The sequence below is a fragment of the Thermobia domestica genome, chromosome 1 (assembly GCF_964235325.1).
Source record: "Thermobia domestica chromosome 1, izTheDome1.hap1.1, whole genome shotgun sequence".
Classification (NCBI taxonomy): domain Eukaryota; kingdom Metazoa; phylum Arthropoda; class Insecta; order Zygentoma; family Lepismatidae; genus Thermobia; species Thermobia domestica.
In genome coordinates this window covers 69,159,728-69,178,544 of record NC_137454.1, presented here as the reverse complement: position 1 = coordinate 69,178,544, position 18,817 = coordinate 69,159,728, and the positions used below count along the sequence as shown (strand labels likewise).

The 18,817-nt window shown below is 35.8% G+C and overlaps 1 protein-coding gene across 5 annotated transcripts in view; it reads right to left on the bottom strand.

Moving 5' to 3' along the window:
- LOC145685785 (ATP-binding cassette sub-family A member 2-like) overlaps positions 1-18,817 on the bottom strand; it is a 203,752-nt gene that overhangs the window by 55,357 nt on the left and 129,578 nt on the right. For all 5 annotated transcript variants that reach the window (XM_081758317.1, XM_081758345.1, XM_081758336.1 and 2 more), the window contains 4 exons: positions 17,651-17,823; positions 11,338-11,531; positions 8,483-8,615; positions 5,790-5,954 (listed from right to left, as the gene is read on the bottom strand). In XM_081758317.1, coding sequence (XP_081614443.1) covers positions 5,790-5,954; positions 8,483-8,615; positions 11,338-11,531; positions 17,651-17,823 — 665 coding nt within the window. The remainder of the gene's footprint in view (positions 1-5,789; positions 5,955-8,482; positions 8,616-11,337; positions 11,532-17,650; positions 17,824-18,817) is intronic.

The following is an 18,817-nucleotide window of genomic DNA, read 5'->3' as shown; positions in this document are numbered from 1 at the left end:
ACCGCCACCAGGTTATAGAAGTATTTTTTGTGGCGATTTATACTTTATTCTGCGACGCAAATAAGTTCCTTCTTCGGTGGGAATTGCTTCCTTCACACGCAATTGGACAAAGAAGTCTTTCATTGTTTTATCATATATATATTTAAAACATTGCTTTTTGGTGAGAACGTTTCAGTGAGCGACGAACCTTTTCAGTGTTTTCCCTGACTTATTAAGATGCACAGTCTATATTCTACTGTTATTTGGAACTGAATTAAGTGCTTTCTTTAATTGCTTATGGAAATACTGCAGTAGATTAGAGCAGACCAGAGTACAACAGGTGTTCAAGTGACCGAATGGCACCAACCACATCGCTTTAGCAGTTCCTTATCTGTTCTTTCTCACGCCCGAGTTATCGCAATGTTTGGTGCGTCGTGGCCAGTGGACTAAAATTAACATAAATGCTTTTCCGTATTCTGTTTGCATGTGCATACAAGTAATTTAACTGAGTGGTTTTTAGAATGAGCTGCCAACATTCTTCAGTGAACCATTGCAGCTCGTATCTCGAACCTTTGCGCTCGAGGAGTTTGACTTTAGTTTGGAAGCCGTAACTACGCACGTCGCGTAGGGAATTAAGTATGACTTTGTGTTAAGGGGCACAAGCTATTAGCCGGTGAAAGACGTTTTCTTACGGCTAGCCCCAACTAGTGAAGTCCCAGGTTCATATACCTAGTGCGCTAAAAAGTTCTAAACGCACCATCCAACATCAGCATTCCACTTTTGAGACTGTGTTATTTTGCTGAAGACTTATCTCAACTCTTCAGGACTGTTTGGAGCAGCAACTAGATTACTACGTGGGATTATCCCGGCAACTTTTCCCCCAGTGCTAAACCCCCAAGTGCGTCAATGGTGTGAAAAAAGCATTTATAGTGAAATCTCAATTATAATTATCTATATATAAAAATCAAAGTGATAAAGGGCTACAGTAAAGTGAAAAGTAAAGTGCGATTTTGATAATGGAAATAATTATATATATATATATATATATATATATATCCAGTGTTAAGTGCTGTGATCATTTCTCTTCGTTATTTTTCTTCTTAATAGTATTCTAATAAATAAGTACCGGTATAGTGTCATTTAACCCAGTGTGTTTTCGTTGTATGTGTGAATGATATTTGTGTGCGTTGTGGTCTTGATGACAGTCTGATGGTTTGTGAGGTTTTCGAGACGAGACATCCGAACATCTCGGCGCCTAATGCTCATTTCGTCATTGAGATTGACGAGCAATTTGCAAACAATTTTGTAATCCCCTCTTGGAGAGGTCCTTCAACGTCCTACCTAGGTAAGTCCAGGTCTCCAGCAAATACCCATTGGCAGGACCACGGAGGACAGACTACGAATCGATTACAAATAAATGGCAGCCCGGACAGCGACCCGATACACAGTCGATTACAAATAAATGGCAGCCCGGACAGCAACTCGATACACAGTCTATTACAATAGTAAAACACGTGTTTGATCATTTTAAAAGTACAACGTATAAAAGCAAAAAGTGTTGTCCCAGGACCACCCACAGGGTCTCAGGTGGGGTCCAACTCAAAAATTGCAAAAGGTAAGGGGATCAAGTAGCATATTGTTGGAAACCTGTTGGGAAATGAAAGAGGACAGAACAAGTCTCTACTCTCTAAAATTACCCTGTGTAAAATGACCTCCGTTCAAAATGTCAGCACAAACATTGTAAAGTATATGGCCACACCCATAAAACTTGAAAAGGTGAGACAGATGTCAAAACAGGAAAACAGATGTATCATAATTTCAAAAGTACAATGATTGAAAGTAAAAATATTTTTCCCAGGGTCCCAGACGGAGTCCTACTCAAAATTTTCAAATGGAAAGGGGGAGGGTCAAGTAGCATATTGTTTACAGCTGTTGTTAAATGAAAGCAGATGGAACGAGTCTGGACGCTCTACGATAACACTGTGCAAACATCTTGCATTTTAGTTCTTTCTGTAGTCGGGTTTTAGTTTATTTTAACTTTAATTTTTGTACTAAACGGAAAGAAAGGAAATGCCCCTACTGTGAGGTTCTGCTCTTTGGGCCCAGTAGTGTCTAAATAATTAAAAAAAAAATATAATAAAACAAAAGCAAATTAAGAAATAAAGAAAAGAAAAGACATAATATTTGACATCTTTGAGTATAGAACTGACTAGTTAACATATTTGGTCTAGGAATTAATTCGTGCGGTTGGTACGCACACATTGAAGCTGTAGTACAAACACAAAATACATAAATACCTTAAGAAAAATATTGTCCATCGCTAACCACCACTTTCGCCCATCTGTCAGGCAATGTACGGATTCCGTGGCGAAAGAAGTCCTCATCCTTGGAAGCGATCCAGTCAGAGACCCATGTTTCGATATCTTCTGAAGAAGTAAACCGCTGTCCAATCAAATCGTTGTTCATGCAATCGAACAAGTAGTAGTCCGAAGGAGCAACGTCTGGTGAATACGGCGGGTGGGGTAAAACTTCCCATCCGACATTTTCTAAATAGGTTTTGACCGGTTTTGCGACATGTGGGCGAGCGTTATCATGTTGAACAATAAGTTTATCATGTCTGTTCTCCCATTCTGGTCGTGTTCTGGCCAGAGCTTGCTTCAAACGCATTAATTGTCGTCGATAACGTTCTCCATTCATAGTTTCACCCGGTTGCAGCAGCTCATAGTACACCACACCTTTCATATCCCACCATATGCACAGCATAACCTTTGCACAGTGAATATCTCGTTTTGGTTGGGATGAACCTGGTTCACCTGGTTTCACCCAGGCCTTTTTTCGTTTAGGGTTCTCGTAATGGATCCACTTCTCATCATCCGTAATAATTCGATGCAGAAACCCCTTTCTGCTCTGTCGTTGAAGCAGCAATTCGCAAATGGTTTTTCGTCTTTCAACGTCTCTGTCTTTCAATTCATGTGGAACCCAATGTGACATCTTTTGAATCATTCCCATGGCTTTCAAGCGTTTGGAGACTGTTGTTTGATCAACGCCTAATGCTGCTGCAAGTTGTTCCTGCGTTTGACACGAATCCTGCTCGAGCAATGCTGTCAATTCTTCGTCTTGAAATTTTTTTGGCTGTCCAGCTCGCTCTTGGTCTGCCAAGCCGAAATCACCACTTCTAAACCGTGCAAACCACTTCTGACACGTTCGCTCAGCTAGAGCATGGTCACCATACACTTCCACCAAAATACGATGACTTTCAGTCGCACTTTTCTGCATGTTAAAGTAATGCAGCAGGACACCCCGCAAAAACACTTTATCAGGCACAAATTGCGCCATGTTCACTTAACTACAAACTGGTGTTGTTGACGCTTTAATCCACTGCCCTATACTACGAACGATACGCGATGACAGGGGTTTGCAACACATGTGTGGATACACGGAACTGTGGGACGCTCCGTTCGTTGCGCCATCTCTTGTCCACCCGCACGAATTAATTCCTAGACCAAATATAATGCACAACCACGAACATAAATAAGTAGAGGTTGGAGCCATAAGAAATAAAGACTCTTACCTCTATTTATTTATGTTTATGACTGTACAATAGTGGCACTTATGCTCGTTGTCTGGATTATCAATTATAAAATGATTCAAACAAAAAATTCCTTGTACCAGGAACAGTGAATATGTGCAAATGTCCCACAATGACAACAAGTGCCGATTACAAAATGGAAAGCGAATGCGCTCGGAGAATCGAAATGAAGATGTTCATTTTGAGCGGCCACCATTTTTTACAGGATAATTTTAAAGAGTCGAGACATGTTCCTTCTTCTTTCATTTCCCAACAGCTTTCCAATTATATGCTACTTGACCTCCCGTGATATTTGAAAATTTTGAGTAGAACCCCGTTTGGGACCCTGGGACAAATATTTTAACTTTCAATCATTGTAGTTTTGAAATGATGACACACATGTTTTCCTGTTTTGACGTCTGTCTCACCGTTTCAGGTTGTTTTGGGGTGGCTATAGACTTTAGAATGACGTTTTTTCTGACATTTTGTACAGCCGCCATTTTACACAGGACAATTTTAGAGAGTCGAGACTTGTTCCGTCCTCTTTCATTTCCCAACAGGTTTCTAACGATATGCTACTTGACCTCCTTACCTTTTGCAATTTTTGAGTTGGACCCCACCTGGGACCCTGTGGGCGGCCCTGGGACAACACTTTTTGCTTTTATACGTTGTACTTTTAAAGTGATCAAACATGTGTTTTACTGTTTTGGCATCTGTCTCATCGTTTGCGATTTCTAGGGGTGGACACGGATTTTCCGGACACCCTGTATATTTATATAACTCGCACAGTATATGCATTCGGAAATTTTTTATTATAGTTTCTTAATAGGCGCCATTAGTGCTTTCGATTGGTATATAAACCACCTTTCACTTCGATAATATAATCTCCCTCTCTTGCCTTGTTAGCACATTGCATGGGATGGGAAGGAGAAACGTCCCAGTTAGTCAACTTATTCAAATGCAAATGAACTTTTGTAGTGACGTCAAGATTAATCATCTAGAGATGCGAAGGAAGTGTATTTTAGGCAGTGAAATGTGTAATTAAAAGTATAGTCTGTAACATCCAATTGTACCTCCCCGTCGTATAATATAGGTAACTTGATACTTGATAGCTTAGCCCAAACTTTATGCTACACAACCTATTTTTTACGTTACGACCAATGGCTTTCCGATGATATACGAAATACTGTAATACTCAACTTTCTACGTTCAACAAACTTATTATAAGACTCAAAAAGAAATATGAAACTGTACGAGTGAAAACATGCATGACTGAACTGACTTAGAATTTAGATTTCTGGGGTTTCGGCATCCATGGTCATGTTAACTCGTCATATTTGGGGGATAACGTCCCTCGGTGAGCACATTATCCGGAGAAAGGGAAGGAAGGAAGCGGCCAGGGACCTATATGTTAAGTACCATCCTGACATTTGCCTGGTGTAAATGAGGAAAACCCAGGAAAATCTCGTTCAGGATGCCTGGCCTGGAAAAGCTTTTTAGTTTTTCAACCGAATGCCTCCACCGGGAATCGAACGCGGGACCGCTCGTACCGAAGGCAAGGGCGTTAGCGACTTACCGTACACTGGCTTATCGTTCAAGTGCGCTGACCACTACGCTATTCAATCTGCTCCCTTGAAAAGTGCGTAGCTGAACAGAGATGGAATTAGGGTTCGATTCTCTATCCAGTTGTGCATTCTCTCTCTCTCTCTTTAAATATTGAGGAATTCAAATTTGTGTCAGAAAGTATCGGTTATTTCCCCTTTATCATACAGGACTCAAGTCGGTGAATTCGTCTGAAAATCGTTTGAAAAACAGATGCGGAAGGCATAAACAAAATTTAAAAAGCACACTTTTTTTTCTTCATCGATCACTAATTTTATAATACTCTTAAAATTCTTGAAGTACAATACAACGACGTAATTACACAGAAAAATTCGGACGTTTAATAGGTGGCGACCGCTCTGCAACAAAGAAATCGAGGTTCAAGTTCCTTCCAACAGCGCCCACATTTCCCTGTGTAATTACATCTTTCTAACTCTACCCTTACAACGAGACCAAATATGTGAAATGAAATATTCTCAGTATTTATTACCTGCATTACTATAACTCAATTGACACAATTTTTCGCAGTACTACAAATATATTTATCAACAATTCGTATTCAAATTATAAGAATTATATTGTCTATCTTAGAAGGTAGGAGAAATGAACAGAACTCTTATTCAACATTCTTTCTTCTTACCTGAACATATCTGTCGTGTACAGAAAGTACGCACTTTCATTTTGTCCAGTAATATCTAAGAGAATGTCACCTGTGACCACTTTAAAAGAAGGTGGGTCGGAATATCCATAAGACGGGCATACAAAACCAGTTTTGTCCTTACTACAATGACAAATTGGATAGTATCTACAAAAGAACAAGAAAATACATGAATAAGTTTAGTTGACAAATGTCCAAGGTAATATATGGAAAAGATACCTATACCTATTTAGATAACACCGACTTACCTATTCACTCATTACCATATCTCCAGTACTGCTAATTCTGAAATCTGAAACTTTGAGCAAGTTTTCCTCACGCACTGGACCATGATATGATGGCTTTTGTCTCCGAAAGAGTTGGTTCTAGGCATATGAATTTTGAACAAATGCTGCGATTGCTCTAGATTATGAGAATGAAGGGGCTATAAAATTCTCTCCTTAACTCTTTCAAGCATTGGGAAGAAATAGCATCTATGTTCCCTAGGCATATGAAGCTTTTCTTAAAACGAATTTTCAGGACCAGTTTGCTCGACTGTGCCAAGAAAAGAATTTCTGTGTTAACTGTTTGGTATATTAATAAAATACTTCTTCTAGCGGGAAATAGAAAAAAATATTTCGTGCTAGGGAAATGTAGTTGCCACTATGCTAACCTTTCAGTTACAGATGGTAGCAGAAATAACCATGGTCCTTAGAGACAGTTCTATGATGGTTAGCACAGCCACTGTGCTTGAAAAAGTAAAAGGGATTTTTTTTTCTTTTCAATTTAACGTCTCAGGATTATGCTCTTTAGGCTAAGGGGGAAAGTTGTGGGAGGAGAAACAATTTTCCATTACTTTTTTTTTTTTTTTTTTTTTTTTTGAATCGCTAGGCCCACACGCACAACTTTCGATGTATGAAAACTTTTTAATATACAGAATCGAACATATTGAAAATTCTAACCAGAAGGCGGAAAAAGCGGGATATTTTACAATAATTACGAGCTAGTTTTGAATCGTTGGACAGAAAGAAATTAAATTTGATATACGAGATTTCTTTTCCATTAAATAGTGAATCTGTCATTCACTGACATGAAATGAACATAAGAGACGGACTACACAATATTTACTGCCACGATGATATACGCAAGTACATGTAATATTACTCGTTTCGGAGATGATTAACGTAGAATTCTTGATAGACATATGCAGCCATGATCCACATTTTTTTTCTGGAAACTTTCTTTGAGCTACTTTATAACATCTTAAGCATAAACAATTTCATTTCTATTTTATGAAGCAAAATGTTATAAACAGGAAGAAACAAAGAGTACTGCAATTTATTAATGGATGCAAAGATAGTAAGCAACATTTTTCCCTACCAGTAAAAGAGCTTCAGAAACGAAATTTTAAGTTCAAAGTCTCCCTACCATACTCTACAGTTTAAAACGAACCACGATAAATGGAAATAAATGATGATGAAATAATTGAAAAGTTCAGAAGTGAGAACACGGAGAACACATATAGTGTTCGTTCACCAGTTAGCGCGATTTGGATTCGACTGTATTAACCTGTGCTCTAGTGGCAAGTATGCGCTCTACAACTGCCAGCGTGCTTTCTTTTCAAAAACTTCTGAAAATAAGTGTATATAGGTTTTAAACAAAAAAATAACTAGGGTTATTTTCTGTTCACGTCGAACATCTTTCCACAGGATTTGATTTCAATTATTTACACCAGCCGAACACTAATGTGGTATTTTGAATAAAAATACCTCCCCAGTTGGAATTTTTCTGGAATAGTGATTAAAGAAGGATATAACTGATAAATTATTTACATATAAAGAATATAAATACATATGTAAAATTACCCAATACAGTACAATATCCTCCTTTAGCAAGTCTGGAATGCATTAACTAAATTGAGTACATTTTTCAGCAATACAGAGAGAGTAACAGAAATCTGTACTCAAATCAGTGCTTTCATTTCGCAATTATTAACAAAAAATATATTGACTGTATGTACAATTTAAATGTCCCGTCACTTTTTTAAAGGAAACATTAGAATTAGGAATTAGATTTCTGGGTTTTCGGCATCTATGGCCATGTTAGCCTGTCACGTATGAGAAATAATGTTCCTCTGCAATCAGACCATCCAAGGAAAGGGAAGGAAGAAAAGATTGGGGAATTGAAGGAAGCGGTCTGGGACCTGTATCCCGGCATTTGCCTGATGGAATGAAGAAACCCCAAGAAAACTTCATTCAGGATGACTGACCTGAAAGAGTTTTTACACTTTTCTGACCGAGTATCTCCACTGGGATTTTAGAAAAAAAGAAAGAAAAAAAGAGGATGGGAAGAAAACGGATTCTTCTTCGTTCCTTTCCTTTTTCTTTCTTTTCTGTCTTTTTTTTTTTTTTTTTTTTTTCGTTTCTCAAACTAGTATATAAATATGCCCAAAACCATTTTATATCGCATATTCGTTTTTACTAATATTAGATTAAACGATCTGATATTTGTGAAAGAGCGTCAATTTATATTAAAATTAGAAGGTAGCTTTAGTGAAAATACTAGTACTAACAGTGATTATTTTTGAAGTAAGATTACAAAAATAAGTTCGCCAACCGCAAAATAACTCATTTGATAAATTAAAGCTATCGAACATACAAAATCAGAAACGAATTGCTAAACGACACGTTTCCTACCTTTCTTTTGTGGTTGGTGCACGAGATGTGGTGGACCAATACCAGGCAGTGGTAACCTCAACATTTTCACCATCTTTAGGTGAAAATGGTTTAATTGTTGGAATTGGGGGAACGAAGTTCTCCAAAGGTAATCCTGAAAAACAAAGAAAAACTGTAATACTACAATCAAAACCCTACAACGTTGTTATCCCTATAACGTGCACAAGTGCTTTCACACACACTTGTATAGTGAAAAACAACAGTGAATCAAATGAAACCATACACAAAATTAAATGTTACCTTTCATCCCCTTAAAAGGGGATGTCTTTAAAGAATCCCAATACCACTTGGAGGACTTCGCATTTGTGTTATTATGGGTGTTAAACACAAATCCTGGAAAACAGACGAGAAAGTGCCATTGTTTCTGCTTCTCTAACATACAGTTACGAATAATGAAAGTAGTATGAATAAATGTGTTATTATTTTACCTTCCTATATTATTGGTATATTAAATAATATACTAGTTTGTTTTATATGAATCCAACAAAGTGATATTATATATATAATATTACATGCATTTTATTTACGATCTGCTTCATATTCATTAATGAAGCTGCAATTCGAACAATCCATAGGTATACATGATATATTGTATCTAAGTTTCAGGAAGATATTACACTTCAAATGTTCATTGTCAACTAAAATTATAGTAACTAGGAATCTGAAATAAACGTATTATATTATAGGAATACTGGCTTGAACTCCATTTATTGGGCTCATAATGGTCTGGTTTCTTCTAAATAGTTGAAAAATGCCCAAAAGCATACTAAAAAGTGACCAAAAGTACACGAAAAAGTGACCAAACTCTCATCAAAAAGTAACTTTAAACCTTGATGCCAAACTTGGGCATAAATTGAATTTCACAATTTTGTTTTCTTTTGTTTTGTTTTCCCCAACCAAAATAGGACAGGTTGGAACATAGCTGAAATACGTAATGTTTTACCATGTTAAGATTAAAAATTATTTTACTTAAATTTGTCAGGTAATAAAAAAATTGGGTGTTTAGAGGTTCATTATTAATTACATACTTTGCACGGTTTTGTATTTCAACTTCGACCTGGAGGGGTAAAGCCAAATTTCTATAGTTTCACTATGTCCATACAAATTTTGTCTTGGTACTACACAGCAGAATGTTTTGAAATATTCAAATTCATTGCCTACTCTCAAAAGAACATACCAGAAGCATAATACAAGACGAACATGATGAACAACACAACATACATATGCAACATGGAGCGGACCGTTAACTATTACGAGAGAAAACTAAAAGACTATTACGATAGAAGCAAGAATAGACACAGAAGGGCTCTCAAACCCACCTTGAGAGCTTATGCATCCACCAACCACCCACTGTCCTTTAGAAAGAATAAAGGCTGAAGTGAGAATAAAGCTAACTTGCTTCACATGTGGCAGCAAGTACTGAAGTTTTCAGAAGAGTAATAAGTAACAAGTTTCTGTCTTTTTCCATTTATTTTTACATTTTTCTTAGAAAAGTGCCAATGCAAAACATAAATCACACGAAAAAAATGACTTTACCCCCAGAAAAGTAACTTTTAGTGACAAATTTAAAAAAAAAAAGTAACTTTTAGTTTTAAAAAAAAGTAACTCGCTATGAGCCCTGCATTTAAGACCCGTATTACTGAAGCTCAAGGTAGAATTTCTTTAATAGATATGAGTCGTATCAGAACATTTAGTTAACATATATATATATATATATATATATATATATCCTTATATTGTTTTGGCTTTCAGCCATTCGTACGTATAAGAAACATTTTGATTAAAGCTGAAATAAGTCGATAAAGGACAATTACACACAAGAAATTTCACGTGGCAGAGATCAAAGCAGACTAATATCATTTGTCAGACACATAGTTGTTTATAATTACACTTTTCTTAAGAGACTTCTGGGATCAGCCAATTTTAAGCTCGTTTTTTTTCTCAACAAATATTTTTCATCCATTCATATAAGATATTCCCGAGACAATCTCCTGTAATGCGATATGATTTATTTCAGGTAAACGATTTCATGCTACGAGAAACCTATAATGCATTCACAAGCACCAAAATCGGGCCGAGCCAGTAAGAAAAGATGAAATGTGCATATGATTTTATATAAAAGCAAAGTACATGCAGTACACAAATTTATACATTTATGATCGATTGATTTTGTTGTTTTTCTTTCTCAGTGTAACACTTGATTTGAAATTCATAGTTTTTACAAGAGATCATTTTCAGTATAAATATTTTTATTATTATTATTATTATTATTATTATTTTACTTTGATATTTGTGATTCCTCGACTATACCTTTCTACTACTTTAGCAAAAAACCATTAGTATCATGATCTGCTGATTCCTGTTTTCGCACTTGTAAATATGCTAAGGAAAATGGAAATAAAGAAACTCATATTTCTCTATCAAAAAAGAGAAAAGAAAGGAAAAGCTACGAAGGTTAATGATGTATAGTATCAAATATTCTGAAAATTACATAAGGCAACGAAGAAACCAAGACGGAATCAGACGCTATACAATCGAATTATAAATCAACATAATTAAGTTGTTTTTTTAAATATATTATTTTATTTTTATTCTTTAGCGATTTCGCAGTACTGAGCATTGCTGCTGCCACTGGAGGTGTTGACTGGTACATTCTACCTCAAAATTGATTTTTACTATTTATTAAATGCTTCATTAGTTCTAAAAATCTAAATTTTCACGGCATACCTCACGGGACTGCGTGACACCGGTTGGGAACTACTTTAGTTTATTCTTAACCCTTAAAAGTAAAATTTATGATATGAATGTTTACTTACCAGGCACAAAAACACTTTGGCACATGGGTTCAAAGGATGAAGACAGCTCTATATTTCGCACACTCAAATTCATGTTATTCATGTCAAAAGTACTGTTGAAAGGGAACTTCAAAACACACGTTGCTCCAATTCCAGAAGGATAATGCAACGTTTCGACTAATCTTCTCGAATCAGCTTCATGCAAGATCCTGGAACTGCACAACAACGAGCTTTAAATGTATTTTCTTAATGCACAAAAACAAACTTTAAATTCTTCCCAAATGTTTTGCTTTAAGTCTAAGGACTTCAATTGAATGTGGGGGTAGAGTGGCTTAGTGATAAAGTACTCACCTCTGGTTTGCGGGGTCTGTGGCTCCATTTTAGTTTGTATGGACAACATCATGTTTATCGGTTACTTCCTCCAGGTTCTCCCGTTTCCTCCCACACGTTCATTTTACTAACCTGAAGAGCATACCCGTGGAACGTAAAACTAAAATTTCGGTTTCGACAAACATCAGTAACAGCGAAATTAACTGAATCAGTCATTTCGAAAAGGCCATATATCCATCAAAGTAAATTGCTGAGGAGAAAGAAAAAACTTTGGAATGCAAACTCAACGTGTACAATGGCATCGATGATATTGAGGCAATAATGTAGGATATGTAACATAATGTGACTAGGCAATTGGTCTTTTCATAGGGGATGCGCGTTTCTTCACGTACGTGTCGACTTTACACTAAAATTAAAATGCGGTGGGGATGGATGTATGGCCTTTTCGCAATGACTGATTCAACTTTTGATTATCTTAATACGTTAAATAGGAACATCTGAATGTTCATTCTATATCAACTTGAAAGAAGTATAAAATGGAACTGTTCAACATTTTCATCGAAGTGTAACGAAATGAATACAGCTTAAGTAATTAGATAAATAAACTTTAGGGAATAATTACATTTATTTGATTTCATTTCCTTTTTTTTTTTTTTTTTAATTTCTCGACGAACTTTTCGTAATTAACAATATAATAACAATAACAATAGTTAATTCTATAATACGTAAGCAATTTCATATGATGAAACTTCTAACAATATTTGTATGTGAGTTGTATATTGCATTTTACAACCATAGATGAATTCTAACGAAATATTTGTTTAGGCAATATAAATATTATATTTTATCTTCACTTAGTCAATTGCTATTGTACATGCACAACAAATTACAATAAGAAAAATAAATTTAAAAAGTAATTATATCAAATGATTAAACGTACAATAAAGCAAAATAAAAATAATACTGTTGTATATGTAGTCACAAAATCCTCTCCTTTAAAAACTAAGATTTACATAATCGTAACAAGATTATTTAAAAAATGATAAGTTCTTTAAATTTTGAGAATTTCTATTGTCCCATGATATGGATTACAAAGTAAACACCAACAACGAAAATTTATTTCCTAACAACCAATTTTTAAGGGAATAGGCCAAATTTTACAAATAATTCATTAATTTTAATGGTTAGTTTCCATTTAAGGGGAGTTTTGAGCTTCCTCAGCCCCAGTTTTTCTTTAAATACTCACAAGTCAGTGATTGAATTCAGTTTACAAGTTTACTATTCCCAAAGGGGTTGGGGTCGTTGAGCTGTCAAGTCAAACTAATTTTTTATTGTGATACATACATACTATTTAAATTGGTGTGTAAGTCAGTAAGTCGAAAGTTGCCGGGTCCAATCTAACTGACAGAAGAAAAGAAGAGTAGTCCCGATATCGGAATGGAATCAAAGAGTTATCTTACAAATAGCCTTCTTTCCACTTTCTTCTTCTATTACTGGTTGTATTGCAATTCGTTTGCCAAAGTAATGGTCAAATTGTATTTGGATGTGGGGTCAAATTGTATCACGTTAGGCTAAAGAGCGTTTTTAGTGTCTTGACGCGTTTAAATGTGTCACTGAGATCTGTGGATATCTAAAGAGAGTTTTTATTTCAAATCATACTCAAGGAATATATTGATTCTAAGATAATTAACTATTGGCCTCATTTGTGTGCCACTTATTGAATTTCCCAACAGTTTCAGCTGCTGGTGCTACCGTCTTCATTGGGTATTGGAAGCAGTGGCTGCGTTACAGGGGGGCGAGAAAGGGCGACCGCCACCCCAATATTTTTTCTCGCCCCCTTTTGCCCCCTTATTTTTCTATGTACAACCGGTGAATAATAATAATATGTACAAACAATAATAATGATATTCAAAGCAAAACAAGGGTCGTTGCCTCGGCACCCCAAAATTTTTCTTGCCTCCCCTCTTGCCCCCTAGTATTACGCTGCTACTGACTGGAAGAGAGTACATGTTACGGAAACTTTCTTCATTACTCTAAGAGTACAAAGGGTATATTTAAAACATACCTTCTTTTCATATTCTCTATAAAACATACCTTCTTTATAGAGAAGCGAGTAGAATACCTTAACCTGCTCTCCCTTTAACAAGGACTTCAGCACAGGAATTTGTAATTATTGTGAATTTCAATAACTGGAACACAAATGCGGCCAGGGATTAGAGTTACTATCATTATGTCTGTATTAGTATGTGTGTGTGTACTTATTTTGTTGGTTTAGGTGAACGTTTTGTGTTTGTAGTTTATATTCATTCTTTGGTCGCTGTTGTAATCTTGTAAATTCTATATTTGCTGCTGGTTTTCTTGATATCCATTGTCGTTTGCCATCGGTACTTGTTAACATTTTCTGGAATGATCACTGGTGACATCCGCTGTTTCCTGTCTGGTGGTCAGTTTTTTTTATGTAACAGAAAAGTCAATTGGTTCGATGTTTTTGTTTTCCTTTGTGCGGGAGGAAGTAGGACAGCAAACTTGAGACTGTGCACAGAGATGGCTGGGTCGCTCGTACTGAAAGCAATTTCAGCAGCGTTGGTTGGCGGTGTTTTTTCATACCTCAACTCTATGATATTGGTGTCCTACAGTGATAATTTGTGAGATTAGATGGATGACTCCTGAATTGTAAGAAAAAATCTCTATATGACATCGACTACATCAGTGAAGATAGGAATGCCTTTGGTGACGTATGTGTAAGAGATTGCCGTTTCCTTACCTTACTGTGTCTTCTGTCTTCAGTGGTTCTAGCTTGCCGTCGTCGTCGTCGTTTTTTTTTTTTTTTTTCTTCACAGTCTAGGGTTCCATAATTCTTCATCTTTTGCTATTAATTTTTGCTTTTCATTCTTCGACTTGTAAATCTGTTAATTCTATTAGGTATGCGTTTGGGTCCGACGTTTTGGAGTTCTAAAGTTGCTTTAGAAGTATCATCACAGTTTCATTCCTGAGAAGAGGATATGAAAAGTATCTATGCCAGGAGCAGTGCAAGACGTAAACCAAAGAAATTTGAAGACTTCTCTGCATCTAGAAGAAGTATGTCAATGTCATTTATAATGGGGAGTGTCGATGTTCTTCCTCTTCTGCTGTTGTTGTGTTAATTCTTCTGCAGTGGCCTGTTATTCCTTTTTTTTTATTTATTTTACGCTATACCACAGACGGTTAATTAGTTGGTTAGATTTAAGTTTAGTATCTCTTTCAGCATCGAGGCTATGTAAGACATCTGGACTTTAATCTGGAATTCGACCCACCGAAATGCGTTCGAATTTCAATGCTCTCTCACCGGAAATCAAACCGGAGACTCCGTGTGTCAAAAACGTGCGCACTAGCCCAAGATAAACTAGACAGCTACTTGCTGTTCACTGTTGAAGCATGATCCTTCTTTTTTTATCGTCAGGCATCCTTCTTCGTTGATTCTCTGCTGGGTGGCAGTCATATTCTTTTTGACCATGTTAAGAGTTTGCTATTGTAAGTGCGTTTTCGTATCCTTGAGACTGTGTGGTGGGTAGTGGTCTTGAAAGGAGACAGTGTTATTTTTTTTTTTTTTTTTTTTTATTCAGTTCCATCAGTTTATTTTTCTTTCGTCAGTCCTCCGGGCATGAGAGTAAAAATAAGAAACATCATATGGCTTTCAGTATGCCCTGAACATCAAAAGATTCAAAACATTACCATGGCACTTGAGAATGTTTACTGCAAGGCAAAACTTCCTTTTTCGGTGAGAGAAGCTTCTCTTTCAGTCAGATATTTGATGTTGAGTATTGGGTTAGTGCGATGAATAGCTCAGATTGAAGTGTCACTTTCAAACGCAAAAACGCTAAATAAATAAATACTACAACGCCTGTTTATTTAAAATATTCTCCAACCACAGTCATCACTCAGCAAAGAATTGGATCCCATGAACGAAGAATTTTAAGTTTGTTATGCGAATTAGTCTTCCACCTCTTCCCTGCCAAGAAGCGGCAGTCAGTGAGAAAGACGTCAGGAGAATACGGTGAGTGAGAATGTATTTCGTACTGATTGACAAACTGCAACTATCCTTTGATGAACGACATGTAGGTGTGAAATGTAAGGACCATATCTATTAATCATTGTCGGATGCTTGAGCAAAGGTTTGTGTTGTATTACTTGAGTTCAGTACTGCAATGATTCATAGTGATGGTTTGCCTCAACGGAGAAAGACACGCTGGTTCATCTCGCCATAAATCATCATACTAGCAATACCACCTTCTGCAGGATTTTAGAAACTGTTCTATACGTTGATCAAAATGCAACCACTGTTCTGGCCGTTTATAATTCTCGTACTAGATTCATTTTTCATTAAAGTGACGATCTGATCCAGAGAATTGCTTTGTAATTGCATACACTCAGAGACCTGCACACCTCCAAACGGTGATCCTTGTTATCCGATGTCAACTCATGTGAGTCCAACTTTTCCTCCTTATCGATTATACGGAACCACCAATTGACAGTTTGGTAAACATCTAAATCGTCTATAATTTGACGAGCGCATTTTCGAGGGTCTGGTACCACCATATGTCTGAGGAGCTCATTAGATCATGCTATTGGCCGTGGAATTCATTTTTTATTGTGTCATCGATACAAAATTTCAGAAACCATCGGCTTATGACACGGTCATTCATCACTTCTAGACCAAATGCACTACTGATGTTTTCTGCGATTAAAAGAGCGGAATGTCTCAGTTTGAACATCTAAAGGAAAATCACTCACAACTGTGTGTTCTCCACGGCACATTTGCACACGATTCTGTTCAACAACACATTCCCTTCTGACAAACTGGATCCCCCAGCCTCTTTTCTGAATATTGTACACGTGACCTCGATCCATGCATTGATTGTGTTACAGAGGATGGCTTCCCACCAGTTGTAAAATCAGATATTTCAATCGCAACAATCCAATAAATGTTAGTACAACCCTTGATTGGTAAGGTTAGCTGTAGTCAGCATGAATACAGGCATATAAGTAGACATTTATTTTTAAAATTTCCATTTATGATTTCTTCGCAACCTAACCAGAGCATAACCCCTCGGATAAAAACTCGATTCCGTTTCGGATTCGACTTTCATAGTTGGTTCCTTTCATTATATTTTCGATGTTGTATGGAAAAATAAAGTAAGAATTAAAACCAGCTTTACATTATCCTCCCACTATTTAAAGGTCTGTTTTCCACTGAACTTACAACTACAACTCTTTACACCCTTGGTATTTTCTATGCAAGTAAAACATCCTGTTCACTATATAGGTTTCTACCTAATTATCCGTGTAATACTCGGTGGGTGATTTAGCAAGAATTGTATTTAAAAAGAAACAAAATGACTTCTATAGCTCTTCATAACCTAATTCGAACCCAAAATGTTTTCCTTCATTTATTATTCTCGAAGGAGATATATAAGGCACAAGGCACAAGACTACCAAAAATATAATAAAAAATAAGTTTATATATTTGATATAATTTTCACGGAGATATCTATAATTTATACCTTCTGTGTGTCTGTGTGTGTTTGTTTGTTCCATCTGTGCTTTATTTATTTTAATTTAATTTACTTTTCAAACGCACTGACCGCGTTCATTGTCAGAGTTTTACTAAATTGGAGGAATTGTTGCACAATTATTGTAATATAACTTAATTTTACAATAACACAATAATCGTACAATTCCTCAAATTAGTAAAATTTTGACGATGAACGCATTCAGTGCGTTTGAAAGTTAAAATAAAATAAATGAAACATAAATGGAACAAAAGAATATAGTTTATTTAATTAAACAGTAAGTTGGTTTGTAACGAAAGAGAGGTTTTATATATATATATTTGTGAGATAATTATGTACATAAAGTAGGAAATATAATATTTCATGTTTAGGTTTAGAGACTGAAATATACCTATAAAATTTGTGCCAAAACTTATTATAAAATAATTGGAAGAATGAAATTAGATTATGAATACCTTGGTTCATTTATGTCTGCTTTGTGGTTAGAAAAGGGTACAACATTTCCGAAAGGCTGTGTATAGTTGTAATATTGTGATGGAGAAAGAGTTATAGGCGGTATCTCTTCTATCTTGGGAGCCGTCAATGCAACTGACATGGCTAAACTGACGAAAAAGGCTGGCAATAATATCTGCAAATAAATTAAGAAAAAAAAAAAAGACAAATTGTTCAAAACAATTATTTTTATGAAAATTCAAGTACTTAGCAATTGTTGATAGATATATGGAATAGCATAATTATGATGAAAAACGTAAATTTTCCCGTTTCATTGTCACACAAAATTCTTTCTCATCTTAAGACACTTTCATACTAATGTTTATAAAATCTTCACTCATTCATAATTAGTACATATAATAGGAAAATTGAAGAGTTTTTTTTCCCTAACGTATCACTGTAATTTTACATTCTTACACATAATACCTTTTGATATTTTTCCTTTTGCCCATACATTTGTTTGAATACCTTACCTTTACGCTTATTTCATGCTCTCCATGATAATGGACACCCGACTCCCACAAGCAATCAAATCCAAGATCACGCACAATAACTGCAATTTCAGTAAATTACTAAAATGTATATCGAATGAAGGAATACTGTTGCATACTAACAATATCATTGTGTAGAGGGCATTAAGCTTGAAAACTATGAACCTAGCACACGCAGTCAATGAATTATATACCAACTAGTACAAGTTTTATCTAAATATTCATGTATAATAACAGTAACAGTACCTACGCCAACAATTATTATAAAGGGAACGTAGATAGAGCCTTCAAATGGAAATAAAACTTAACTGACTTCTACCTTACATATGGTGTTTAGAAAAGTACTTTAAAAAAAAATTAAATACTGAACAGTTGCTATTACTTTGGATGTTATGCAGTTACATACGAATGTCTTAAATTTGTGGATGATGGTTAGTTAGAATATAACGTATCTTTTCTGCTGTAATCCTAAATGAGAAGTGTAAACTTGCCGAATTTAGATATCTACCTTTCAAATACAACTACTAAAAGCAGTAGATACTACTATCAACACTATATTTTCAGTAAGTTCCTTCTCTACTGGTGCTTGCCTTCCTCTCCCCTGCCCCAGTGTTTTCTTTTACTTATTTATTATTTCAA